Below are 19,059 nucleotides of genomic sequence, written 5' to 3'. Positions count from 1 at the left end.
TAATGAATGCAATGCATGGAGGAATTTGTAAAGAAAATGACTAATAGACTAAGAACGTGTGTGTGCACGTTGGATGGGTTAAATGCAGAGCACGAATTCTGAGTATGGGTCACCATACTTGGAAGTATGTCACTTCACTTCACTTAAGAATATGGAATTTAGATGTAAAATGCATCTTCAAAATATAAAATTCCATAATATCAATAGACTGCGTTTGTTCCTAATTTGTCTCAAATGGAACTGAAAAATAATTTCTATACTAGTGCGACCTACTTACAATTCACGCAATTCATAACCTCCAAGCTAGGTGGCGACACAAACTCTTTATAACAGCACTACTTTCCTCTACTTCGTTGAAGAAAAGCGTCAGTTTACAACAGAAGAGGCAGACCTTGAACCTGTATGTGCTGTAAGTATCTAATAGTTTCCGGATAACTTGGCTTTTCTTCACTTAAACGGTCAACAGTTTTCCTTCTATTTAAAGCAAGCAGGAAGAAATGTCACTGGCATGTAGAAAACCACGGCTTTAACAAGTGTACGTATTTATGAGCCGGTGTGTAAAAACAACGTGATAATCTGGGCACTGATTGATATTTTCGTGAAAGGCTTTGTTTACTTATATGTATTATCCAGTAGTGTTGCTCTAAAACCACGCCTTAGCGAAATTATTCAAATTTATAGACCTCCTCATTTAAGTGCTATGATTTTTGTTTATTCTACTTAAAATATTCCTGTATCTTGCTTTTGCTGCCATTAATGGTTTATTTTTAAAAAGCGAAATCTCGGGAGATCTTGTTCATTTCCGTTCCGTTTTCTGTTTAACTCATACAAGACCCTCCCTGCGTCCCAATGTGCATACTATCCACCCTATATAGTATTTAAAATGACTAATACCACATAGAATTTAGGATAGATAGTATGCACATTGGGATGCAGGCTAGAAACTGATTTAAAGGAACAGTTCACTCAAAAGTGGAAATTTGCTGCATGTGTACCACGATGTGGATGAGTTTGTTTCGTCATCTGAACAGAGATTGAGAAATTTAGCATTACATCACTCTGCAGTGAATGGGTGCCATCAGAATGAGAGTCCAAACAGCTGATAAAAACATCACAATGATGCACTTGACTCTAGTGCATCAACTGAAGTCTTGTGAAATTAAAAGCTGAATGTTTGTAAGAAACAAATCCATGGTTTATTATTAACATTTATATCTTAGATGGCCTGCAAATTTAAATTTTTGGTTAAACTATTCCTTCAATTGTAATTTATGTAAATCAGATTTTTTAGGAATTCTAAGCATTTGCTAATATTCATCATTGTAGTGTACAACATGTTGCCTCACAGCTCTGTAGTCATTAAGTCTTTTTCGTTCTCATTCTGTAGGAATAATGTTCAACAGCAATGGCTACTTACAACACACTGCAGGACCGGATCAGAGTAGCCAAGGAGCTGCTTGAGCGAGTGGAAATTATTTGCAGTCGCCAAGGCTGTGAGGTTGAGGGTCGTGCTAAACTCTGCAGTAAGCTGCGGGCTGAGCTCAAGTTCCTGCAGAAGGTGGAGGCCGGTAAAGTTGTGATCAAGGAGTCCCACCTTCAAAGTACCAATCTCACTCATCTGAGGGCCATCGTCGAATCAGCTGAGAATCTAGAGAATGTGGTGAGCGCCCTGCACGTGTTCACCTACGAGGGCCCTGACGGCCAGAAACAGACGTTAGTGGTCGATGTGGTGGCGAACAGCGGACACACATGGGTGAAAGCCATCGGGCGCAAGGCAGAGGCGCTGCACAACATCTGGCAAGGCCGTGGCCAGTATGGGGATAAAAGCGTGATACGACAAGCAGAAGATTTCCTTGAGGCAAGTCGGCAGCAGCCTGTGCAGTACAGCAACCCTCACATTATATTTGCCTTCTACAATGGGGTCTCAAGCCCTATGGCTGACAAGCTCAAAGAGATGGGCATCTCTGTGAGAGGCGACATTGTTGCTGTTAATACAATAATCGAAGGTGGAGAGGAGGAAGAGGATGAAGACAGTGAAGACAAACATGGTTATGTGGAAGAGGACCAGGAGGGAGAGAATGAAGCTTTGGCTGAGGAAGAAGAGGATGATGGCGATGACAGTGATGATACAGACCTCATGCACACCCGTGTTGATCGAGACACCATTGTGGCCAGCCTTGCCTTCCCCACTGAAGTGAAGGTGGACTTGTGCAACAGGGTGAACCTTGACATCACCACTTTAATCACGTACGTGTCGTCCCTCAGCCACGGCAAATGTCTCTTCACTTTTAAGGAAGTGGTGCTGACGGAGCAGGCCGCCCAGGAGCGCCAAGAGAAGGTCCTGCCCCGGCTGGAGGAGTTCATGAAGGGAAAAGAGCTGTTTGCTTGCCATTCTGCGGTTGAGGACTTCCGCGTGATCTTGGATACTTTAGGAGGCCCAGGAGAAAAATCCCGAGCAGAGGAGCTGCTAGCCAGGCTCAAAGTGGTTCCGGATCAGCCGTCTGAGCGCACACAACGTTTGGTTATGAGCTCAAAGGTGAACCGTAGATCACTGATGATCTTTGGGACAGGGGACACCCTGCGGGCCATCACTATGACTGCGAATAGCGGATTCGTTCGCGCTGCTGCTAACCAGGGTGTGCGATACACCGTGTTCATCCACCAACCTCGCGCACTCACTGAGGGGAAAGAATGGAGAGCAACTCCCATATGACTGAAGGGCTGAAGATGAGATATGTCAGGAGATTTTTGTATAAGATATTGACAGATATATTGTATGAAGATGGTTAAACTTATATATGATGCTTAAAACCTTATAGTCGCAAATAAATTGCACAGCTGGTTGGATACAGACACTTGGCAATCTTTATGTAAACTCAGTGAGCTCAGTGCCTCGAATGCAGCATTTCAATGCAAAGCCAGCAGAGATGTCAAATTAACCAAATGTATGATTATATCAAAAATATAGTGTCAAAACAGTGTTTAAAACAGAGGCATATACTTTCGTTTTCAAATCTCTCGACTACATGCCTCAGGGTTATTTTACTTTTCAATTTGGTTTCTTTTCACAAACCTGATTTGTCTTAGTTAATCTTGTTACATCCATTTTCGCAAGAGTACCAAATAAATACTCTTCAAATGGCTTTACCTCACAAAGAATATTTCCTTGATTCATTGAAGACCAGTTATATTGTTGTACAACACATTTATAGTGTATCTATTCCAAATAAATGCTGTTTGTTTGAACCTTCCATTCATTTAAGAATCCTGAAAGAAATATGTATTATGGTTTACACAAACATATTGAGCAGCCGTTATCAAGATTGATAATGTTTAATTATCAATTTTTATAGAATAGAAGGGCTGCTGAAAATTCAGTTTTGTAATCACAGGATTATATTTTAAAAAGAAAAGTTATTTTAAAATATAATATATCATGACCGTTCTTGTATTTGTAATTCAAATAAAATTATATTTATTAACATCAAAACAAGTTATAGTTATTTTAAAGGCAGCACACTTTGCTTGAAATGAATAAAAGAATAAGACACTTTCTGGTGGTGAAAGATGTTTTTTGTTAATATAAACTACATCGGTATTTATTCTGTAACAACAACTGTGTGAACTTGAGGAGAATTGATTTCAGAGATCAATAAAAATGACCTTGAGATGAAGTGACTAAAAATAATTGGAAAAAGTGAATCAGAAAAGTAAAGTTGGCTCTAGCGTCATTTATTTGCAGATGCCTCTTGTTATGATACGGTGCAGCTAATGAAATGAAATTGAGATTGAGATAAATATTTTATTTCACAAAATAACTTTTCTTGCTTCTATTAGTTAGGGAACTAGAAAGTTACTGATATGACAGTCCAGCTCACCTTCACTACTGGCTTCAGTAAGAGATCTGTATGTAATTTGTCAACTTCATAATCACAGCAGTTTTAGTGGCTAGATTTTTTGGGGTTGAACTACTATAATAAGGTGGGCAATTGCTGTTTCATTGAAGGCTACGCATGCCTATTAAAAAGCACAAGCATTATCTACTGGTCTACTGTTGTACAGTTATCCAGGAGACCTCTAGGCGGACAATTTTCTTGTGGTAATGACGTCGCCAAATATAATTTTAGTTATCTTCTGTACACCCGGTACTGTAGAAGTATCATCGACTAGAAGACACTGGTATTACAGAAAGTTTTAAAACGACACTAAAACTATTTGTAGCTGTAACCCATCGAGTTATGTGGCATTGTTTAACACGTTCAGGTCTTAGCATATATGAAGATTATTTTCTGTCTATTCACAAGTGAACTGGTAGTCTGTGAAGACCAAGCCCAGACAGCCGAAGCGGTCAGTAGTGCTGCTCCCTTCTGAGTCATGCATTGAAGCAAAACAAATCTGCTCGTAGCAGCAAAGCTAACAAGACGTCGACCACGCAAGTGCCCGTTCATTTGGTAAGTATCTGATTTGTACACACTTTTTCTATAACTTTTATTGTGATAGCACACTGCCATTCGTTTATTTTATTAGATGGTTTGATATACCACCACATACTAAGTCCTCAAGCAGTACGTTTTCCCTATTAGCTGTGGAGGAGTGCTAAAACCAAATCCTCCCTTAAACACGGAAGTGGCAGTTAGCGCGCTGTCAGTATTTAAATACAACAGGAAAATCGGTCATGATTTTACACCCAAGTGCTTGTGAACTACAGCAGCCCCTCTTGCTTGTCATTTTGACACAACTGAGTTAGCCTGCTAGCTCAGCAGCTGTCATTAGCTGCATCAATGAGCACTTTCTGAATGGTCGGGATCCCCTTTGTGAATGACCCCGACATTAGAATAACCTGATTCCCTCACTAGTTTCTATTCAGTGAATTAATACAATTCGCGCATGTCTTGTTTTCTTGTGAAGGACTGTATGAACAGAACAGGTGTCAAATATCACGCGCATGTGTTGTAGCCGTTGTTCAATTGATATGTAATGGATCACGACCTAAAGTTAGTTTATTTGTCATATAAGTCCTCCGCAGTCCGCTCTCTGTTCGTAAAACATATTTGCATATACAGTAACATTATGGTGAATCTAACAGCACATATTTGAGATTTTAAATGCTGCTGCTGCTGCATATAAAGGAGTCTGGAGCCTGTGCAAGTATTTACAAAATAGTCTAGTCTGTCTTTTTGAGGTACAAAATCAGTTCCCTTAAATAGACGACTTTGTGCTTTATCTACCTATCCATCCATCTATAGATAGATATTTCATATGTTAGATGTTTAATATTTAATTATAATTTTCATACAATATACTTAGACATAACGCTCAGTCTGTTTTGAAAGGCTAATGAGTCAATATACTGCTATAATGACAGACAATGTTATTTTAGAAGCACATGATATCTTTTGGATATTTCACTTGTTTTCTCTGACCTTGCAATCTGTATGAATTAACAAAAGGCCCTTTCATTGCTGTATATTTACAGACCAGTTCAAAACCATAGTCTTTGGTTCAGAAATATTAACTTCATTTTATGCAACCTTGTAACATTCTCATGTGTTATTAAAATGAACCAGGGCCACAAACAAAAGCCTACTGAGGCCCCTTTATAGAAATGTGATGCCCCATTAGTCAAGTGCTCATTTAAATATTCCATTGTTTTTTTTCTTCTCACTCTTTGTGCCAACAAGCTTGTTAATGTGGTGTCAATCACGTGGAAGCAGTCAACGATCAAGCATAACGTATGCCACACCCTTTCCATATACTCCACAGATGAGCCGTGTAAACGGAGTAAACCTAAAGCAACTGCTGTTGTTAGCACTCGAGTCAACAGCAGTAATCCTATATTATTGTGTAGTGACTCCGCCCATGATTTCAGGTTTTCAAAGAGGTTTTTTTATATACTCATTACATATAATCACATTACCCTTATGACCTATAGTCTCACAATCTGGACAGTTGGTTACTCTTGTGTTTTAAAGTTTGGATTTATTTGGCTATATGGAAGCAATTAATTCCACATTGATCACATTTGATAGGAAGATTAAAAAGGATAATTCACCCTGAAAATTCTGTTATTTACTCACGATATAAGTGATTCCAGACCTGTATGACTTTATTCTTCAGTGGAACATTAAAGGTGATATTTTGATAAATGTCGCAGTGGTTTTTTTGTCTATACAATGGAAGTCAATGGTCATCAAAACTGTTAACATATATTTTATGTTCCACAGAAGAAAGTCATACAGTCATACACGACATGAGGGTGAGTAAATGATGATAGAACTTACATTTTTGGGCGAACCATCAGCAGTTCTTTAAGAGAATTGTCAATTTTTTTTTTTCCCTTCACTCTAGTAAACAATGATGTAAGTGTCAGTTAGGAAGGGAACCAACAAATGCTATGCTAGCTTTTATGAGAAGCCTCATTGTTTTAGCATTTTCTCAGGGGACCAAAAAGAAAGTAGGCCTGTTATCATCATTATAAACAGGGTGAATGATGGGAACAAGACAAAGCTGATTATTCACAAGTAACACCCTAAACATGTTTGACTCACTTGAAAGGGTTCAGGTATATTATTAGTAATGAATGTTGGTAATTGTTCCTGAATGACTAAAATAGTTACTGCTGTACATGAAACACCATTCTTTATCATCTGCTCTCTTCCTCTCGAAGTTCTTCCTTCTAGGTTTCCCTTAATATCCATCTACCTCTGATTTTTCACTACTTCTTCACTGCATTGCCACCATCTCTTGGTGCCTGAAGCCATGGCTGCTAACAAGAATGCTTTGGCCCTTCACAAAGTGATAATGGTGGGCAGTGGAGGCGTGGGCAAGTCAGCACTAACACTGCAATTCATGTATGATGAGGTAAGACTTAATATTTAGGAATTTCACATCATGTGTACATTGAGATTAACCACAAAGTATAATTGTGCTGATCTCTTTCAAAGTTTGTGGAAGACTATGAGCCCACCAAGGCTGACAGCTACAGAAAAAAGGTGGTTCTGGATGGAGAGGAGGTTCAGATCGACATCCTCGACACAGCGGGACAGGAGGACTACGCTGCTATTCGGGACAACTACTTCCGGAGCGGAGAGGGATTTCTCTGCGTGTTCTCCATCACAGAATCTGAATCCTTTGCTGCTACTGCTGATTTCAGGTAGAGATGACTTGAAAACTGGTGATTAACACAACACTGGTATTGCAGGGTACAAGTCAAAAGCTTGGCAAAATATGTTCACGAACATGTGCAGTTTTCTCATTTTAACTCTAAACTTCAGAGAACAGATCCTTCGGGTAAAAGAGGAGGAGAACGTACCTTTCCTGCTGGTGGGAAATAAGTCAGACTTAGAGGACCGACGGCAAGTCGGGGTGGAGGAGGCCAAGGCCAGAGCAGATCAGTGGGCAGTCAGCTACGTCGAGACTTCTGCCAAAACCCGTGCCAACGTAGATAAGGTAGGCCATACAAAAACTATTTTGGCAGCCATTACATTTGATACATTTAGGGATAGTTCAATCAAAAATGAAAATAGTCATTTATTCACCCATATGTTATTTCAAGCCCATATAATTTTTTTCTGAGCAATTTAAAAGAAATTGTGCAGAATATTCATGTATGGATGACTTGAGAGTGAGTAAATGATGAGTTTTTCATTTTTAAGTGAACTATCCCTTCACCAAGCAGAATGAATCATTCTGTATTAGCAGTACTAATGATTCAAACAAACTTCATAATCTCTCCAGGTGTTTTTTGATCTCATGCGTGAAATCAGAGCCAGAAAAATGGAAGATGACAAAGAGAAAAATGGAAAAAAGAAGAGGAAAAGTTTGGCAAAGAGAATTCGAGAAAGATGTTGCATTTTATAACGACTGGGTCGCACTATAACACTAACATATTTTCTCTACCCTTCCACTGCTTCCAAAAAAATCCATCAGGTTTCATCACTCTCCAGGCAAAAATGCTGGAGATTATCTCCTTAAAACACAGCCTGTGTCTGTTTCTTCTCGTTGTTGTTTCTCAATGGGTATAAGATATGCATTAAAATGTCAAACAGTATCAAAGGTCTGACATATCAGATAAAAACATTTCTTAGCTCAAGCAGACCAGAACTGACTACTATAATCATTTTTAATGACTTAGATTCTGTTTACTTTAGTTGCTTTTAGTTGAATGTGAGTACATTGATTGCTAAACACTAACACTGTAGAAAAAAATACTACTACTCCGAACTATTTGTTAGCAAGTTCATGTTATGAGGATTTAAACCTTCTGTTTTACTTCCTAAAGTAAAGCCTTAATGTTACAAAAACGTTGGGTGTCAAGCTGCATAAATGCTTTTAGGTAGTTTTCTAAAAGAAAATTATAGCTATATATCTTTGCCTAACATAGGCAATGCTAAATATTACCCAAACAAATGATTAAAATAGCTAATAAACACAGGGATCAATGGAGCTTATTCTCAATTGGCTTTTTTTTTTTACCAAAACCTCTTTGAATTCAGGCAGTCTAAAAGGTTAAAAGCCCATGCATTTCAGAAAAGTTGGCACTGTCCTTTATTTCATTTTAATATCCTAATTCTAATAGTGCACCAAACTTGTTGTAAATACATGATTTAACATAACCCATCTCTCCTTAAACACACATACATAAAACATTAGTTAAAAGGGCTTATTCACTCATCCCTGTATGGCACCAGATTTAGAGGTTTGTTTTGTGCTATCTAGGGGCACACAGATTTTGCGATTTAGAAATGAGAACGCCATTTAGCTCGAGTTGACTTAACTGTGAAAACAGGTTGGAATGTTTTATTACACAGACTGAATTGTGTCCTTTATTATAACTTATATGCAACGGAATATTTCTTGCTAAGTTTATCCTGTGTAATTATATTTTCTATTGTAAATTAAAATTTTCTGAATTTTAGTTCTAAGGGGAAGAGTATATTGTGAAATCATGCACACTCATACTAAAACTAAGAAACTCTAAGGGCTGGACACAATCTGCTTTTCAGACACCTGCAGAGCTGGAGTAAACAAGAATCATCACCCTTTGATGAATGGTTTTGAATAAGCACATCCATGTGTAAATAAATGTGAGGTTGACAGTTTATTTCCACATTACAGATTTTTTCTTTTGCAGCTATAATTACTGTTTCTTTTAAATGTTAACTTTGTGACTGTCTTTACCAAATCTTTATGTGTGTACTGTGGCACATTCAAGTTTTTCTTTCCCTTGGTTTAGTCAGTCATAGTGGGTTACTATCCCTCAACAAGCTCTTGATTGGTCTTTTTGTGCGGTAAGCGTGCCATGTGGCAATGATGCTGACATATCAATAGCTGATGCCTCAAGAGACCCCTTATTACTTTAAAAAGTGTGTCTTTGAGTGCAAAGAAAAAAAAAAGTTTACAATACAAGACATTTTAATATAAGCATCTATTGTTTGAGTCTTTCTTATACACTTAGATACACTTTCATTCTATATTTTGGGCGTCTCTTGGCAAAAGAACATGCAGAAATCTGAATGCAAAATAGGGTAAGGGCAAATTATAAGCTTTATCGAAAGAACTAGCTGACAACCAATACAAAGAAAACTGACAGCACTGATGTAATGTAATTATGTAATTATTACGACAGTAATTATGGTGATATGAATGTTGAATGAAAATGAAATGCAAACACTTAAGCATACTGAACTTAAAAAAAAAAAAAAGTAAAATGTTTGTTACATTAATAAAATCTATTTTTGTAGACCTCCAATACGAGATTCATATTGTACAGCAAAAACGTAATGCCTACAGAAAAGACTGAATTACAACTTGCAGAGATGTGTAGTAATGTTATGGTGTTTTATCTACATTATCCATGGTAAGATTAATTTTGAAGATATTAAACATGGTTTTAGTAAATAAAGCGTAACAGATTTCAACTGGCAATGTTTTTTGACAAGGACTGTATTGCATTACAACTTTTAATTATATTTGTCTTATAATTCAACAATAGCTCTTTGTGGGCTGTTTATGATTACAATGCCTGTTGCCAGTCTGTGTTTTTATTTATATATATATATATATATATATATATATATATATATATATATATACACACACACATACAAAAAAATGATCATAGACTGTGATAAAACCAAAAGTCACCAAAAATAAAAAGTAAAAAACAAAACAAACTAAACAGTCCATAGAAAATTAGTAAAGGAGCCAAACTTACAAATACTTGACCTGACCTGTTCTAGTTAACAGCACACAGTCAATATTGAGAGGTAGATGGATGTGTTGATCAGACATCTTTTGTTAGACTGCATTTTGAGCTTGACGACATATTCCTCTGAATTCAATGAAGGATTTGCAAACTCCATGGGAGTGGGCCAGAGATGGCAAACTACTATGAATAGGCTGCCAGTTACAATAGCACCCCATTTTTATGATCCTGTCGTTGAGGTGCAGATATAAAAGTAAAAGAGAAATGTCTCTTTTTACAAGCAAGTACATATGATTTTAGAAAATGTTGTATAGTCAGTTTCTCAAGAATTATTGCTGGTGAATCCTGCCTCAGGTCCATGTGTTCGGCTGGCTCCGTTTGACTTTAAAAATTTAGTGCACTACTGGTGCACTAAATAAAAAAGGACTGTTCAGTGACTTTTCCCTTTCACTGAAGTTAGATAACGTTTTAATTGTAGTACCTCCCTTGTCTGCTTGTATTGGTTTGTTTGGAGTTGCATTTAGACTGCGTTTGTGTAACTGAGATGGGCTGTAGGTCAGCCCAGGGATCTTGGAGCATTGATGGTTTGTAATATTTTTCCATATCATTTGTCCCTCTCTCCCTGCCATGCGCTGACCCAAACGGTGTGGATGTCCGTGGTGAACCCTTAAGGAGAAAATTGTCATGCAGAAAGACGTTAAACGACCAGTTACTCACAGATTGTATCAGTGTCCAAACCAACAACAACAAAACAAACGCACATAGTTCGCAGAAATGAACTCGGATTAGAGCAGCAAAATACCGCAGAGAAGTGAAATTACAGCACAAAAATGTTTAAAACTCAAATTGCGCATAAGTATTTTAATTAGGCCCTGAACGCGAGTGAACTACCTGATATCCAGAGTGTCGTCTGGGGCTCTCATACGGCGAGCGTCTGAACGGTGCGCCGCGGGGACTGGGGCTCGATCTGCGCGGTGTGTGAGCCGGAGACTGGTCGCTAAAATACTTCCCACCACCACCACCGCCGCCGCCGCCTCTGTTACCACCAAACTCTCTCGGTGGGGTATTGGGAGAACACTGTCCAAATCTAGGTCCAAACGGCGGCGGTGGAGTTGAAAACGCCCACGGAGGCGATGGAAACATACTCCCTGTCCTGCCGAAGGCTGGAGGCGGGCTGCGGAAGCCTGCGGCCCGCGGACCAGAGCCCTGGCGGGGATGGCGAAACTGTGGTCTTTGCATCGTGTCCTGATCTGTTTCCCAAACCTCAAAATGAGTGTATTTATAACGTGACGCTCTTAAACACGTTTTTCACTTAGCATAACAAAACAGCACGACCCGGAACAAGAACCGTCTCTCGGTGATTATCATTTGAATGTAACAGTCGATGAAAGACTCGGTACTGCCGCCTATTCTCACGGCGCGTGAAGCGCCCATCGTTTCATCATCGAAAGTACCAATAAACGCCATCCATTTAAGAAAAGTTTCAGTGTAGTTCAGACACTCGTTGCCTCAAGTATTAGTAAAAAATAAAAATTAATTAATTAATTAATTTAAAAAACGGGGCAAACACTTGGCATTAACTTTGTTTTTTTGCCTTATTTTGTATCAGTTTATACACTTGTAGACCATCTGGGAGATACATGTGTAAATAGCCTTCCTTACATGAACTGACATGAACAGCTACAGTTTTTTTCTCCTGTAGTCTAATTTTTCTCTAATTTCACTACTCTGCATGTGCTTTTCTCTACAATTTCTCTAAATTGCATAGCAAAAAAAAAAAAAAAAAAAAAAACTATGTAAAGTTGTCTAAAACCTGCACCAAATGTAAAATTAAGAACTCACACCCTGGGAAGTGTATGGGAATTTAAAAAAATATTATTATTACTATTGTATTTTATCGAAAGCAGTATTTATATCTCTTTATGTATTACTAAGATATTTGTGAGAGCCATAAACTGTGCTTTATTTTCTTCAATGTAAAAATCAAGTTCTTCAAGTTGTAGATGTAAATAAAACAAAGATTATTGGGGTATGGTTAACAATAAAATACTATTCAGTTTTTATACTTTCAATTTTAATGTCATGCGTCTTTCCGTTTTAACTATTTATGAAATTCACTAGTATTTCTGAGTGAAAATTATTTTGAAAGTAAATCCTACACTTTGTGTGTGTGTGTGTGTGTGTAGGCTACATTGGAAACTAAACGGTTGTTTCTCTTCAGCAGTCAGTAGAGGTCAGTGTAACCGTTACTTTTTCCATAGTCTTATAAGAAAATAAAGGAATGAGCAGATTAATGTGTATAACAAATCTTTTCACTATAGCAAAGCACAGTTAACATGAAAAAAAAAATGTGTGGAAGGGGCCAGGGGTCCTGTTGTTGTGAATAGTCCTCTGCTGAGGTCACGTCCGTGTTTTATTAGCTGTGCTCTTGAAAACAGATCATAATTAATCAAAGACAAAGTTTTGTGCTGAGAGGATAAGAGGTTTATAGTGAGGAGGAATTATGCTTTCCCACAGCACTAGTGTTCTGATTCAGAACTGCTGATGGATTGAGTTCTCAAGCATGTTTTCTTTTAATACATTATTTTGTTCATTTCAAAGCTCTTGTGTCAAAGTGTCATCGGTGGAGCAGTGTTTGGTTTTGCTATTATTTAATTTGGAAATCAGAATTACCAAGAAAGTGTGGCCTTAAAAGGCAATCTAAATCTTGAGACATTACGTTTGGGAACTTCTGCAGTGAGAATACATGGCATTAGAATTTTCTAATTGTCACTACTAAGTAATTTAGGAAAATAATATAAGTTGTAAATCATGGTAAAGCAATGTAAATCACGGTGTTAGTTCATTTGGATGCTGTTTTTAGATATTTTTTTTCAGTGTTATAAATGTCTCAACTCAGATAAGGTTGGCAGACCAACTGCAGTGTTTTTGTCCTGCCGGAGAAAAGCAATGATGACCATTAGTGGGCTAAAGATCAGACGCAGGTGTGACTGGAATAGCCTTAAAATTGAGTTTGAAATTAACAAACAAGTACATGCACACCAAAAATGCAGACTGGGACATGAGGCATGCTTTTGTCTGCAAAACGTGAAGAACAAAATGTTTTATGGGACAAAACTGTGTCACTGAAGACATAGGCCAGCTAATTGAGAAACAATGTGGCACTCAGATGAACTGTGTTTCCTCTTAAGTCTCCCAGGCAAGTGACCTATTTCCTCACACCCTAGATTTTGCTCATGTTCTAGCCCTCCGATTCCCATATTTACTGAGTTCCCAGACTAACTTTGTCCCACCTCAAATGCCCCTCCATCATCCACCCTCTGAAGGCTGGTCACTTCTACAATTTTCTTTGTTTACTGTTATTGTTGCAGTCCTAAAAATACCCAGAAACCTTGTATGTTCTTGTTATGACGAGAGTACTCGAAATAAAATGTGTGTGAAAAAACAAAAAACAAACAACAATTTTTTTTTATACCACATTTAGTTCTGCTCCTTGAATTTTATTGGCCAGCTGCATTCCATGAGTGCTGATATACAGTCCATCCAGTAGGTGGTGATAGATGACCATCTTTACGAGTGAATCATTAATTAATTAATTAAAATCTGGCATTCCTATGTGCGAGTGGGCAGCAGCTCACGTCTCGCACGAGCGCATATTTTGAGATACCCATTATAATAAATTTTAATAAAATACAAGACTACACTGTAAAAAATAAGTGTAATTTTAACTGTAAAATTTTGTAAAAAAAGCTACTGAAAAAACTGTAAAAGATCTAACCAGACATCGCATGTAATTTTACAGTAAAATGCTGTTAATTGTACAGTTTTTAGAAGTAAAAATAACAAATCAATGTATAATTTAGTCAAAAACTGTAAACTGATATTCCCAGAATTCTCTGCTTTACTCCACATTTGAAAGTATTTTGTTTAAATAATCATGTTTTTTAATAGTTTTTGTTATCAGTTATGTACATTTGGGCTTTATGTTACATCTTCTGTTGTTTAATGAAAGTTTATTGCATTAAGTATCATGTGTGTTACCACGATGGTGTTTTGTGTTTGCATGAATGACTCTGTGTATATTCAACCCAGTCTAACGGCATATTAGTATACTTCTACTTGTGAAGCTACCTGTGATTAGCTTTGATTATTCATGTGACTTTCTCTTTTACTACCTGCATTATTATGGTGGTCGTCAGTATGTGAAAGGTACAAAACAGATTTTAATAGCAGTGTGTGTTGTTGAATTTAGTGGTTTACATTCAAATTTTCCTGTTTGTAACTTACAGTTTTATACTGAAAATTTTACAAAATTATTCTGAATTATTTTGTAAAAACTACAGATTTTTTTTTTACAGTGTACATTATAACTCAGGAGAGTATGTATTTTAATATCTCTCTTCTCCGGTTGTCAGTCATAATGACAGTTTCTTGCGTGAACGTTATAGACCTATTATACCCAATTGCATTCTTTCCTTTTTGTATTATTGTTTAAAATATTTATTTTGAAAATAATTATTTACTTAAACAAACTTACTGGGCAAGCATGGTAGGCTATCACAGCTGTCATATATCTTGCTATGCCCAGCTGATGCAAAGAATAGAATCTACACAGAAGAAAGCCCAGTCTATAGATAAATGAGAACAAATAAGTTTGTTGGGAAGCTTTGAGGTCATTACCATTAAAGAGAAGTGATGAGTGTTCACATGATTCATCTGGCATGTTAGCAAAAGATTTGTATAGATTTATAAATAGATTTATAAAACTTTTTGGAATGGCATTTATAACGCACTTAAATTGTTTATGTTCAGTAGTTATTTAGAACACAAGTCACAGAAGGATAACAAACTCCCGTCCTCATTCAATAAATGAATCCAATCAAGAATACATAGAGATATTGTCAGCAGATAGACACAGGGGTTAGTGCAAAACAATCAACAGGTTTATTGAGTAGCAGCAGAGGAGAACGAGATGAGCAGAATGTCCAGGTAAGCAGGTGGGGAATGGGAATGTCTCTAGGGGCTTATCTGAGTGTGAATGTCCTTTTCCAGGGGATCCGGAGGTAACAGCAGAGCGTGGAGATGGTGGAGAACAGGGATAGGAACACTGGAACAACTGGTAAGTAGACAAAAGGTAAGTGGGACAGGTTAGTCAACATGGAAAGTTTGAGACCAGACAGTGAGTGAACGGGAAGAATGCAGGGATATAGTGCTGCTGATTAGTGTTGACAGGTGGTGGTGATCAGAAATCAGGGGATTGGGATCTGGTGAGTGTCGTTAGTGGAGACTGCGGTGACTGTGGTGACTCTCTGACAGATATAGCCTAAATCTAAATATAATAAACCTGTTGTTTTATTTTGGGGCTCTGTGTGGAATGAAGGTGTGATTATATAATAATTTCCAATACAGCAAAACCTGTTGGTGTCTTTTTTTTTTTTTATCTGTGCTTCTCATCCACTCTGCACCCAGTGGGTAGTGCAGCTTCACACTGATTTAACTCTGCACAGCTAAATAAAACAGGCTGGGTGCTGATTAAAATTTCTGAAATAAATATTTCTGTAAAACGCTTAGTTTGCACAGAAGAAAGCCCGATCTGCTGCCCCGTACAGTTTATGAATCGGTATACTGATATAGCAGCAGAGGACTATTATTTTCTTGAAAGGAAGAGAGGAAAGACTGATGATGTCAAGGGTTCAGATTTGGTTGACCAATCGGCAGAAAGGAGCATCTCATGACCACCCACAAGAGGAAAACAAATTTTGAAGTCTTTTATCTGTTTTCTACCCGTGAACCAAAAAATGAAAATCGAGGCAAATTCTTGTTTTTGCACTTTTCTGAACAAACAAAAAAATGAAAATAGGTGCCGTTTTCTCATTTTTCTACTATCAATATTCATTCAAAAAACAAATGATCGGATGATACACGGACCGGGTCAAATTGGCGAAAGTTGTTTTCTTAATTTGCAGGCGTTTTTTTCTATATGCAGTGTGTTTCTTTGTTTGGTTGTGTTGTGATCATTTGCAGCGTGTGCGTTGTCAAATTGAGGAAGTTGTTTTCTTAATTTGCAGGTGTTTTTCTATTTGCAGCGCTTCGGTTGAGTTCTCTCGGCCACCGTAAATTAGGCCTACTTTGCAACCGTTAAAAAGTATGTTCTATATAGTGAAAATGTAATCTGAATTTACTAAATTTGTCCTGTTGTAATTGTTAGCCTATATAACCTGCCAGCAATGCTTGTGTCCTAAGTGTCCATTGGATGTGCTCTTAAGTATTTTGCTGAAGGGAAGTATGCATATTCTGATATAGCATACTCAGTTATTGAAATTTTCATTCAAAAGATTCTTTCAAAACTGTTTTTTTCATTCTTCTGTGAGTTTGTTTGGATCTAGTTTCATTGGCAGAGCGAAAATAGACAAAGTAATTGTCAATACTGCGCAAAATATATATTTTATATTAACTTATTGTTCATTGATTTGTTTTATAAAAAATGTCATGCTGCTTAAATATAGATTTTACTGGTTTGTAAAAAATATAGGCCTATTTCTCATGTGCACTTTGCTTCCGAGTCTCTAGAGGTCATCTTTGCTTTAGTTGTGCCAAAGAAAAGCTCAATCTGTTTTACTGGACCAGTGTCTATCCTCTGTCAGTTTGGAATTTCTTAATGTCTTTAGATCCCAAACTAAAAGTCAGCTGCAATAGTGAAGATCCTTTCCAACTTTCAGTATGATCCATGAAAATCTTGCTCTTGGCAATTTGGCACATCATGGAGAAGATACCTGCTAACTGTTCAAGTGGTTATGTCCCAAATATTTTTCCTATTTATATTCTATTATTAAGGCCATGTCAGGCCTTTTGTTCATTAAAGTTTTGGGGATATATTGGCACTAGCTCATGGACCAAACTTGAGGTCAGTTGTTTGGGAATGTTTTAGAGAGAATGACTTGTTCTTTGTTGGGACATGCCATTGGTCTCGCTACATCAAAGGGCTGAGCAATACCTCCACGCAGAGGTATCTAGAGTTCAGAATCTCTCAGCATTGGTATACTCATGCTCTAATAATCAAATCTTGTCATCTGGCGTCATGCTTTGTTGGTCACATGCTATTCGCACCCGCTTCTCTCTGGCTGCTTCATTGTAATTCTTTATGCCACAACTGTTTGGGACACTATGAACAATTCAGGACTCATTGGCATGAAAATGAAGAGCCATCTCTAAACCATTTCATAGTCTTTGATATAATGTTTCATACTTCTTAGAATTTGGTGAATGGGAAAATGGTGCAGTGTACTTAAATAACTACATGTGTAACATGCTCATTCATCTTAGTTTCAGAGGAAACTAAGGAATCATGATGAATGGTGCTGTTGTTTGTGGACTCTTAATGGAATTTGTTACAGGAATTGGAGGAGTTCAAGGTAGTGACAGATCTCAGGTGAGCAGTAGGTTGCACCTGCATCCTTCAAAAGTTCAGCAGAATGAAATTTAATCCACTTCTAGGCTTGGTCGTCACTTTTTTTTTTTCTTTTCTTTTTTGACAGCTGTGCAGAGCCTCTAATTTTTTATTTGACCCTGGAGAACTTTTCACAGATGCCGTGAGAGTGTTAAATCTTCTTGTTTCCTTCAATCATTCAACATGGTCTCATAACACGTAATGCTAGCGTCAATCATCATTCTGCCAGATAGCACCTGAATTTCCACCCACATTCACTTAACATTCTTACGAACATGTATGTGAAGTAACATAGCATCCTTGTGATATCAGATGAATGTCTGAGAGTTGAATTCTGGGAAGAGTGCAGCAGACTGATTAAGATAATGACTTGAATATTCCTTAGAGTGGAATTATCTTCTTCCTTTGTCTGATCTCTCACAACATAAAAAACAGCTGGTTGTTTTTTTTATACCAGTCGTAAGAGGATAGATCTAAACACACCTGTCTGAGCTTTAGGGTATTATGAGGATATTTCACTAATTTGTTTTCTGAGCACATCCAGACTGATTTCTGCAGGTGTGGGTGACACAATTGAAAAAGTTTCTTGAACAACTTTAGGCTGTCCTTCGTGAGGGCAGGGATGAAATCCCAAACTCGTGACTGAGATATCTTTTTTCACTTCACAAGCAAACCTTTATTCTCGGATTAAACAATGCACCCTTGAAATGCCATCCTTTTGATGGGTAATGCTGTTTCATAAACACAGTTGTGAAAAGAAAGAATGTATGTGTTAACAGATTAATTGATCAATGACAATATGTGTATTTTTAGACCAATTAGGACTCGAGCCAAAATAGATGCCGGTTCTTCCTCCCTGCCAAGTCTGGATCAGAGGTAGCAATCGGTTCTGTGAATAGCTGGGGAAAACGCTCGGCTTCGAAACAAGTCCGTTGTCATCCGTGTGGCAAACGAGAGATGGGGTCATGCAGGAATTTTCCAAACAAAATAAAATAGTTGGATCTCTGCAGATCAAATAATAGTTTAGTAAATATTACATAACAAGATAGTTTGAGATCTTAATATGGCTGCCAGAGAAATGCCCAATCTTGCGTATAATGGCTCTGTTGTTTTATAATACTGGTGGCCTGTCCACTTTGTCTTATCAACAACATTTCACATCTTGATTAATTTAGCATAGCCCACAATGTAATACTAACAAACACTATGTGTTACACTTTTAGACTCATTTTACTTAAAAGAAAAAATAACTCTGTGACATGTGTTTCATTGGTGTGCTGTATGTATGGAACATGTAAATGGAACAAAGAGATATTGATGAGATATGAGGAGGTCAGTAAAACACTTTATTTAATCCAGCAGATATTGAGGAATGAACGCATTTTTAAGGCGATATTTTATCTAT

At 37.5% G+C, this 19,059-nt stretch overlaps 3 protein-coding genes across 7 annotated transcripts; 2 read left to right on the top strand and 1 right to left on the bottom strand.

Moving 5' to 3' along the window:
* The first annotated feature begins 347 nt into the window (after nucleotides 1–347).
* On the top strand, nucleotides 348–3,670 carry LOC306881786 (UPF0415 protein C7orf25 homolog). Of its 3 annotated transcripts, none has more exons than XM_079436060.1 (2): nucleotides 348–409; nucleotides 1,388–3,670. In XM_079436060.1, the coding sequence occupies exon 2, from the start codon at nucleotides 1,406–1,408 to the stop codon at nucleotides 2,711–2,713; it is 1,308 nt and encodes a 435-aa protein (XP_079292186.1). In that variant the 5' UTR covers nucleotides 348–409; nucleotides 1,388–1,405; the 3' UTR covers nucleotides 2,714–3,670. The 3 variants fall into 3 exon arrangements, with proteins under 3 accessions (XP_079292186.1, XP_079292188.1, XP_079292187.1); XM_079436062.1 differs by having other exon boundaries at nucleotides 353–400; nucleotides 1,388–3,547; XM_079436061.1 differs by having other exon boundaries at nucleotides 388–535.
* A 378-nt stretch (nucleotides 3,671–4,048) lies between these two features.
* Nucleotides 4,049–9,925, top strand: LOC306880776 (ras-related protein Ral-A-like). Of its 3 annotated transcripts, XM_079434534.1 has the most exons (7): nucleotides 4,051–4,099; nucleotides 4,305–4,451; nucleotides 6,225–6,256; nucleotides 6,668–6,861; nucleotides 6,945–7,153; nucleotides 7,275–7,449; nucleotides 7,738–9,925. In XM_079434534.1, the coding sequence occupies exons 4-7, from the start codon at nucleotides 6,760–6,762 to the stop codon at nucleotides 7,858–7,860; spliced, it is 609 nt and encodes a 202-aa protein (XP_079290660.1). In that variant the 5' UTR covers nucleotides 4,051–4,099; nucleotides 4,305–4,451; nucleotides 6,225–6,256; nucleotides 6,668–6,759; the 3' UTR covers nucleotides 7,861–9,925. The 3 variants fall into 3 exon arrangements, with proteins under 3 accessions (XP_079290659.1, XP_079290660.1, XP_079290661.1); XM_079434533.1 differs by lacking the exon at nucleotides 6,225–6,256 and having other exon boundaries at nucleotides 4,049–4,099; nucleotides 7,738–9,749; XM_079434535.1 differs by lacking the exon at nucleotides 6,225–6,256 and having other exon boundaries at nucleotides 4,051–4,451; nucleotides 6,758–6,861; nucleotides 7,738–9,421.
* Nucleotides 9,926–10,548: 623 nt separating this feature from the next.
* Nucleotides 10,549–11,549, bottom strand: LOC306880778 (M-phase-specific PLK1-interacting protein-like). The gene is made up of 2 exons (XM_079434538.1): nucleotides 11,099–11,549; nucleotides 10,549–10,873 (listed from the first exon to the last, which is right to left on the bottom strand). Exons 1-2 carry the CDS (start codon nucleotides 11,444–11,446, stop codon nucleotides 10,676–10,678), a joined length of 546 nt encoding a protein of 181 aa, XP_079290664.1. The 5' UTR covers nucleotides 11,447–11,549; the 3' UTR covers nucleotides 10,549–10,675.
* Between the last annotated feature and the right edge of the window lie 7,510 nt (nucleotides 11,550–19,059).

This window comes from Barbus barbus (genome assembly GCF_936440315.1).
Source record: "Barbus barbus genome assembly, chromosome: 15".
NCBI lineage: Eukaryota > Metazoa > Chordata > Actinopteri > Cypriniformes > Cyprinidae > Barbus > Barbus barbus.
The sequence above is the reverse complement of the archived record's forward strand: the minus strand, read 5'-3'. Positions and strand labels throughout refer to the sequence as shown.